We start from the raw sequence: 8,502 nt of genomic DNA, 5'->3' as shown, positions 1-8,502 counted from the left end.
AAATAAGTGTGCCGCCCCAAGAGTTCGGGCTGTCTGGCTGGTTTGGGGTGGCAGAGGGATGGCACACTTATTTTGGGGGGTGAAAAGGGTCCAGAAGAAAGCCCTTCGGTCTTTCTCCATTTCTGAGCAACTATTTCCTTTGGCATGGACTATCGGGAGTCCAGTGCTTTGAGAACCTGCTACACAGCACAAGCACTTAAGGCCCCTTCCCACTAGATGGCGGCCCCTAAAGCCCACGTAGAAATTCTGGAACCTCCACTGTCCCCATCTTCCAGGGTTTGGCTGAGGCTGAGGAATGGCAGGATGCAAACCCTCCTCCGTTCCAAAGGGGACCCGACCCCTGCCCCGCCCCATCCGGGGGTCGCGGGAAGCCCCTAGGCTGGAGGCGGGCGTAGGGGGACAGGGATGGGCGGGGAGACAAGGCTCCCAGGCTCTGGACGCCCGGGGGTGGAGTCGGTGCGGAGCAGCCACTCCCGGGACACAGAGGCGGTCGCTCCCGCACCGCCTGCGTCCACCGCAGAGGGGAAGGCCGGGACCGCCGGGCGCTAGGCGTAGGGCGCGGGCCAGGGCTCCGAAGGCGGGGGCCGAGAGGCAGGTGCACGGCTCGGACTACAAATCCCAGCATGCCCAGCTGCCCTGACCCGGCCCCTGCTGCCACTTAAAGGCTCTGGGAGCCGCAGCCGTCGGGTCGCCGCGGCTTTCGCTTTGCTGCGGCGGCTGGGCGGGCGGGAGCAGCGGGCTCGGTTGCTGGCTCCACTCGCGTCCCATCCCCAGCAGCACCGAGGGGCGCTCCTCGTGCGACCCTCCCGGCTCCGAAATTCCCTTTCGAGCCCGCATCCCCGGGCTCCCCGCCTCGGCCACCCGGCGGCACCGATGCCGAGGCATGGATAGAGCGGCACGGCGTGCGGCGGCGATGGGAGAGAAGGAAGGCAGCGGCGGGGGGGTCGCGGCGGCTGCGGAGAGGGGCGCCGGAGCCGCGGCAAGCCGGGCGCTGCAGCAGTGCGGGCAGCTCCAGAAGCTCATCGATATCTCCATCGGCAGCCTGCGCGGGCTGCGCACGAAGTGCGCGGTGTCCAACGACCTCACCCAGCAGGAGATCCGGACCCTGGAGGTAAGGCAGCGTTGGCGCGGTGGGTCAGGGACCCGGGCTGGGCCCGAGGATGCAGGGGTAGGCGGCCCGGGTAGCGGCCCCTAATACCTCGCTCCATGCTCCTGTCCACACCTTTCCTTGCATCCTTAAGCTCGGATCGCCCTGTTTGAAGCTTCCCTTCCTTCCTGCGTTCGATGATGCGGCAGGTCGAGGACCCAGGACCAGCCCCTCACCTTGGGCGGGCTTTGGGGGGAGGGGCGGAGTGAGAACTGGGATGTAGGCTTTGGGAGCGGTGGGCGGGGTGAGCTGTGCGCGGACAGCCCCTGCCTCTTCACCTCCGCCCCCAACCCCATTTCCAGCTTGCCTAGCCGCAGGACTCATGCTCCCACTGAGTCACACGCTGGACTTTTCCCTGTGTGACCGAGCCGAGCAGCCGTGGGCCGGGGTGACGGGGCAGGGGGAGGTCCCCCTGAAGTGTGAACAGAGGCCCGTCATTCTCTGCTTTCACCTCACACCCCAGACACTGTCTTGTCCCTTGCTTTTCTTTCCTCCAGGTTCTTGTGTGCCGCTTTTCAGAAAGTGTTTGCTGAAACTGCATTTTTCTCTTCAGGCATTTGGTTGCTTTCCTTTCGCACTGCCACAGCGTTTCACTGCTCAAAATGTAATTACCCGCTGACTCCCCCCCAACATCGGATTTTGCTTTAGGAAGGATTTTGCTGGGGAACTAGCCTTTGGTGTGAAGATGACACTATTTAAGGGCTTCTGGTGGAGACAGCCTCCAGGGTAAAGAAGAAGTAAGATACGCTTGCCCTCCTCTCTCAAATTATAGCTGGGAAGTGCAGTATTAAAACAATTTGGAAGAAGCAGCCAAAAGTGTTGGATTCTCAGAAGTGTGGGGAGTTACCCCTCCCCCCTACACAATAGAGGGAAACTAGTGTATTCCCAACTTGCTTTTGTCCAGAAGCTGGAATCCACGGACCAGTTAGTAATCGCTAACTCCAACTTGAAGAAGGGGCTCCACCTCGCATCGCTGCATCTGTCCTTCTGCAGATCTGGAGATGTTTTGTTTTTGTTAGAATCTTAATTTCTCATCCAGCGCCCCCCCCCAGCCCCCCGCTTTATTGCTCATTGCCTCTGCCAACTGTCATAGGGCCAGCGGCGATTTGTCGTAATTATTTCAAGACCCAATCCTCTGCTCGCCATAAACCTGAATCCCCGTTTGATCCAAAATGCTTGGGGGTGATTTCTCTCCCTCAGTATTATTTTCTTAAAAGCTATAAAACCAGGAACATTGGAAGCTCCCAATCAGTGCTGGCTATTATTATTTTTGTTACAGTTGCTATAGCAGTACTGACCAGGGCTTTGCTTAAAAAACAAACCGACCAACAATACCCCACACAACTGCTCCTTCTGCACACATGCTGCTGTTTTCCAAGGGGCGAGAGAGACTGGTTTCTTGAACACAGGCAGCCAAGTGTGTTGTTGCCCAGCGAAGTTCGGTTTTTAAAGCGACACAATAGGGGGCCTATGTGGCTTAGTTCTGGGAGGGGAGGGTCCTTGTCCAGCCGCCTGTGTCTGGTTGACCTGCGGGGGCCGCTGGGATGGGAGAATGTTCTCTGCTGGCCTCTCTGGGATTGCGCCCATGTCGCTCCGAAGTGCTCCTGGTTCACAGCGCGGATCCAGGAGCACCGTTTGCTGTTTGTTCTCTGGAACTGGTGCTACGCCCTCTTGGTGCCCTGACTTCCAGAGTCACTCGTGCTAACCCAGGTGCGGCGTGATGACACCACAGAGCATCCAGCTCTTTGTGTCTCTGAGCTGGTTGATTGGATGATCCAACTGAGCAGCCGGAAACCCATCCCAAAGCCTGACAGGGTTTTGCAGGGTACCCTGGAAACTAGTACCCAGCTCCCTGCCCTCTCCAATGTCTTGTGGATTCAGGTCCGCCCTGCTTTATGAAAAGACGGACTTCAGTTGTTTGGGAGGATGGGAATTTAGACCCCAGGAGCTGGTTTGCTTGAATCACTTCACCCCAGAGGCCTCAGCCTCCTCACCCAAACAGGGAGGCTGGCGTGGATCTCTGTGGACTTCTGTGGCCCAGTGAAGGGGCCCCAGATGGCTTGAGTCGGTGTTTGTTATACATACCCGTGCTTGAGAGTATCCCTGTTTAGTAAACAAAAGGCCAAACTCAGACACAAGAGAACGGCGGTTACCAGAGAGGAGGGGTGGACAAAGGGAGTAAAGTGGGTCAAATACAAGGTGACACTTGGCTGGCGAACACATCATAGAGGAGACAGACGTTGTACTATAAAGTCGTACTCCTGAAATGTATGTTATTAACCAATAAGTGTTACCCCCAAAAGTTCAATTTTTAAAAAAGACTAACAAGAAGAATTTAAAAAAATTGTATTTCCTGCTTAAGAATGGTTCCAAAGTCCAGATTGACTAAACTGATAAAACGGGGGGGGGGGGGAGTTTATTACTCTAAGAATCTGATGATGGGGGCAGTGTCACAAATGAGAAAGCTCATGGCTTCGATTTCGGGTCCAGGTTCTGTCGTGTGACCTTGGGCAAGTCCCCCGATGTCTGAATCTCAGGCTTCCCCATCTGTAAAATGGGAATGAGACCGCTTAAACCTGTAGCGTTGTTGTGAGTCTGTAAGTTCATATTCTTCCTACTAAGAGATTCTCCTTATAAGCTTTTTCTCGTGAGCGTCCAATGGCATTCATACTACAGGTCACCTATAGGGGAAGCTTCCTCTCTAGCTGGCTCTTACTTCCCAGAGGTGGGTGACACAGACCAGGAAGCCATCCCTGCGGCATGTGGTGCGGTCACGTGGGACGGTGGTGATATCCAGTCCGGTTTTCTTTCCTGTTCTGCAGTCTCCTCTCACATTCCAGGGCAGGGCCTCCAGAGGCAGTTCTTGCAACATTGGATTCCTGGCTTTTGAAGAAGGGATTGACCAGAGGGCTTGGCTTATGCAACCAAGCCAGACTTCTCCCAGAGTCTTTAGGAACCCCAGCCCACGCTGACCCGCAAGTGCTCAGCGGGAGCAACAGCACGTGAGACGGCCCTGGAATCCCTGATGCCCGGCCCAGCTGCTGGAGCCTGAGATTGCAGATTGTGACGGTGTGCGGGGTCAGCGTGTCTAGCTGCTTGTGATGACTTTCTCCACGTAGTGGTCCAGTTTGGATCCTAAAGAGTAGTAGCAGGAGCCAAGGGTTAATTTTTGCCTCCTACCTGCCCGCCTGTGTGCTGGGCCCTCCTGAGCCTGATGAGAGTTCCTGGAAATCCACCAGTGTGTGTCACACACACGGTTTTCTCTATGTGGGATGGGGGAGGAGATGAAGCTTGCGTCCAGAGTCTGGATCTGTGGATAGAAGTGGTGAGGCTACTTATCCTGGCAGAGCCTGGTGCCCCGTCTCCATCAGAGCCTCCTGGGGGCCTGAGAAATCCACTGAGGCAGGAGACAACATTCTCATTCCTCAGATGTGCTCACATAGGAACACCTAGCCGGCCCTGCCACTCGGCCTGGAGCCCCACACCAGGTCGTTCCCTCGTGCAGTCACCCTCTTCCGGCCGAGTCTGTGCTGGGCACTGGAGAGAAAGATAGTGGCACCTCACGAAGGTTCGTGTTTTGTGGACACTGCAACTGCGCCCTTTCCTGCCTTCTGGTACTTTTCAGAGACAGGCCTTGCATACCGAGTCTCCCCGCACCTTATGCTCTCCTGGAGAAATGTCTCCTTAAAAGGGTGATCTGGAGAAAGGGTCCCCAAAGGACCTTTCCTTTCCCATTGGCTTTGCTGGGAAAGGGACACTGGGGAGCTGGCCACTTCCCAGAGGATTCTCCAGGAGGCACCTGGGGGACCCAGCTCCTGCTGGGAAGATCAGGGAGGCTTGACCTTCACTCAGCCCCACTGTGACTGAGGTCCGAACCCTGCTGTGTGGGGGATCTGAGCTCTTCCTGTGGCCCCCTCCCCTGCTCCCAGGGTCCTCTGGGTAGTGGAACTGCTGGGAAGGGAAAGGGGTGCCATCGTTCCTCACAGAGCAGGTCGTTGGGGTGGTCATGGAGATGCAGTCACTCGACACACCTTCTGTCATTACTGGCTTGCCTGCTGAGCTCCTAGCGGCAGCCACCCTGGCAAGGATTCTGAAGTAGGGAGGATGCTCTCTAGGTCTCTGGGGCCACTTTATATCTAATCGGGGAGCCAGGTGGTCAAAGAGTAGCAACTCCAGTACCCTGGCTTGCTGAGAGTGCTTAGGAGTTGGGAATGAGCTGGGAGGGTTGGCCAGTCCGACCTTCTGGTTTTATGAGAAATACTCCCAATCTTGGTGACTTGTCCCAAGTCACAGGTCCCTGGCAGAACTGAGAGCGAAACCTGGTTTTCCTTTCCCCACCCAGCTGCTGCCTCCAGTACGGCCTTTCTCTGCTTCCGTTCCATCACCATAGTTTCAACTGCCTACTGGAGGTTTTAACTCCTGCCATCCCTGAAGGGGTGCAGAGCTGGGGTACGGTCCCCTTGGTGTCAGCTTTCGCCTTCAGAACATTTTCTGTGATGAAACTTGCTACCCGCATACCTCGGAGGTGCAGGAGAGGGATGGGCGGCTTCTCTGAGGCTGGAGAGGGCTGGGTGGTGCTGGAGGGCGGTGTTATCAGATCTGCTGCCCAGGCCAGTGTGAGTGCCAGGAGTCCAGGGACAGTGATGGGAAAGCTCCTTCTCTGGGTTGGCTCCCAATCCAGGAGCGCTGTACCCACCCCCCAAGCATGCTGGCGCTGCCTGCTGGCTGTGGTCTGGAGAAGGACTGCAGAGGCCCTGTCCTTGGGGGCAGTGTCTGCCACGGCGGGGGCAGGTAACAGTCTGGCCAAGACTACATGAGCAGTGCTTTTTAGTGAGGGCGGCATCCTTTCAGAATAGGCTGGTTAGAATCTTTTCCTACGTTCAGTTCAGAGGAAGAGCTGCGCAGGTGCCTTTGAGGGGACAGGAATGACTTTCGCACAGAGTAGAGGCAGATGAGGGACAAGAGACATTCCTGGTCACCTCTTCTGTGCTGAGCACTCCACTAGGCTCTTGGCATATGTTGCCCCATTTAACGCTCACAAGGAGCCTATGAGGTTTTATCCCCATTTTGCAGATAAGGACATCGTGGCTCAGAGGGATGAAGAGACTGAGTTGGCAGGCGGTGGAACCTGGGCTGTTGGCTGGTCTTCAGACCTGGTGTTCTGAACCTCCCAAGTACCTCTAGAAACCATGGTGGGGATTTGGTCAGGGTCATAGCTGCTGAGCCCGAGGAAGTGGCCAGTAACAAAAAGAGCCTGCCCTGGGGCACTTGGCTCTATGCCAGATGACTGGGCCTGCTGGCGGCCACCCGGGGCTGTGCAGCCTGCGAGCTCAGGCTTGGGGCTGCTTCCCTAAAGGGCAGCCCTGCACACTCTCACAGAAGTGATGCAACCGCCTCGGTGCCGGTCCCGTTCTGAGAAACGAGAAGCTGCCTAGAGATGAAGTTACTTGTAATTTTTTTAATGGATACCTGCCTTATTCCTTTTGAATAATTCCTCTGGTTAGCTGTGTATTCGTTTAACTTTCTGCTTTCTTAAAATATTATAAAATACATATAATGATATATGTTCACTGTAAAAAAGAAAATACAGAGGAATACAAGAAAATAAAATCACCCATTATGCTACCTCCCTGAGTTAATCTTTTTTCCGTGATAGCTAATATTTAATATGTTCCTGAGAAATAACGGTATAACATTAAACTAGGTTTGCAAAATATGGAGCTCCCTGGCACATTTTACTCAGTTTTTTTTTTTTTAAATGGCAAGACATTTGTCAACTGATTGACATAATGCAACAGCATGAAGTTCTCCAGTCATTGTAGGTCTGGGAATTTAATCCAGGTGTTCCCGTACGCAATCCCTTGTTTAAAAGGCCAACATGAATGCTTGTTTCTCTGCCCTGGTACAGTGCGGTTCGGGTCAGGCAGCTGTCCTGGTAGCTGTCCCCCAAACAGAGACACAGTGATAGGGGCTCCTGTGAGTGGCTCTGCCATCTGGGGTCCTTCATTTCCAACTGGTATAACCCTCGGGTAGTGAAGATTTTAAACTTGCTCCAAAAAAGGGCTGACCTTTGTCTTCCGGTTCTGGGAGGTAATCTCTACACCTTTGGAATGTCAGGCCTCACAGGAATGTCTTTGTTTTCAGAGTTAATTCTTATTAACATTTTGTCTGTATTCTTCCAGCATGTTTTTTTTTTTATCCTCTGCATTTGCATACAAATGTACGTGCTTCCCTGTGCCTTGCCTTCCACAGGTCTACAGCAGCACCTTAGAGGTGCAGCATCGCTCAGCAGCTGCCCTGTGTGGTCAGACCACACACTCATGGGACCAGCTCCCCGTGGTCAGCCGTTCAGGCTGTGGCCGAGTGTCGCAGCGAGCACATGGGTGCTCCCCTAGAAGTGGAATTTGCTGGGTCAAGGTGTTTGAACACATTTAACGTCAGTTGTATTCTTTAAAACCTTTAGGGCCTACTATGTTCCCCTCCCCATCAGGAACGCCAGAATTTATAAGATGACAGCCTCTGTGCATGCCCCCCCTTTGCCGCTGTGTCTGTGTCCACCCTGTGTAAACGGGAGACAGGACACAGCCTCCGTGGCCCCTCGAGGGTCTGGGTTATGTGTCAAGGATTGTGGGTTCTAGTTTTGTGGTTGCCTGTAGTGCAGGGGGCCCATGGGTCGACCAATTAAGAGAGGGTCCTTTCCTTGCTCCAAGACAGTGGGGTGGGGGGAGGTAGATGTCAGGCTCTCTGTGTCCAGGGACTGGTCCCCTCTGGGCAATACACGGCCAAATGTCAAGGTCCTCATCACTTGAGGCTCAAGAAAGACACCTCACTGAACTGTAGCCTGGGTTTCATCACCAACCATAGATACTGATCAGAGAGCAATTTGGGGTGCCTTGGCTTTAGGGTTGATTTAGTAGAGTCCTAGATGCCTAAGAGGGCTGCAAAGGATCTTGGGATTTGCATCTGGTCCAGTCCTCTCTGCAGGTGAGGGAACTAAAGGGCCAAAGCGGAAGTGGCTTACCAGGAATACAAGTTAGGGAATAACCTTAATGGAGAGTGGAGAAGACACTGGTGGTTCATGAAGGAGCATTGAGCTGAGAGCAAGCGGCAGCCTGCCTTTCTGCCCTCCTGTGTGTGTGTGGGGGGGGAGGGGGGTGGTCGGGCCTTGGCCTCAAGGAGTTTCCTGCAAGAGGAAGCAAAAGGGTTTGCTTCCCGGCCCCATATCAATGCCTTAGGGATCCTGTGAACTGGAGAGCACTGTGGGGTGTCTTTTGGGTGGGGGCTGTTTTGAAAGCCAGTCTGCCCAGTGGGCTGGCTGAGCCTGAGTGGATTCTCTGAGCCCTTGAACCAAACCT

General features: G+C 54.6%; 1 protein-coding gene across 2 annotated transcripts in view; it reads left to right on the top strand.

Annotated features, from left to right (window-relative positions):
- The first annotated feature begins 628 nt into the window (after window positions 1-628).
- KSR1 (kinase suppressor of ras 1) overlaps window positions 629-8,502 on the top strand; it is a 149,083-nt gene continuing 141,209 nt past the window's right edge. Inside the window, exon 1 of one of the 2 annotated variants that reach the window (XM_045198960.3) lies at window positions 629-1,111. In XM_045198960.3, the coding sequence (XP_045054895.2) occupies window positions 884-1,111 (228 nt within the window). In that variant the 5' untranslated portion in view covers window positions 629-883. The remainder of the gene's footprint in view (window positions 1,112-8,502) is intronic. The other variant, XM_024565096.4, reaches the window with a different exon arrangement.

Source organism: Desmodus rotundus, chromosome 9, assembly GCF_022682495.2.
Source record: "Desmodus rotundus isolate HL8 chromosome 9, HLdesRot8A.1, whole genome shotgun sequence".
In the NCBI taxonomy this organism is placed as follows: domain Eukaryota; kingdom Metazoa; phylum Chordata; class Mammalia; order Chiroptera; family Phyllostomidae; genus Desmodus; species Desmodus rotundus.
The sequence above is the reverse complement of the archived record's forward strand: the minus strand, read 5'-3'. Positions and strand labels throughout refer to the sequence as shown.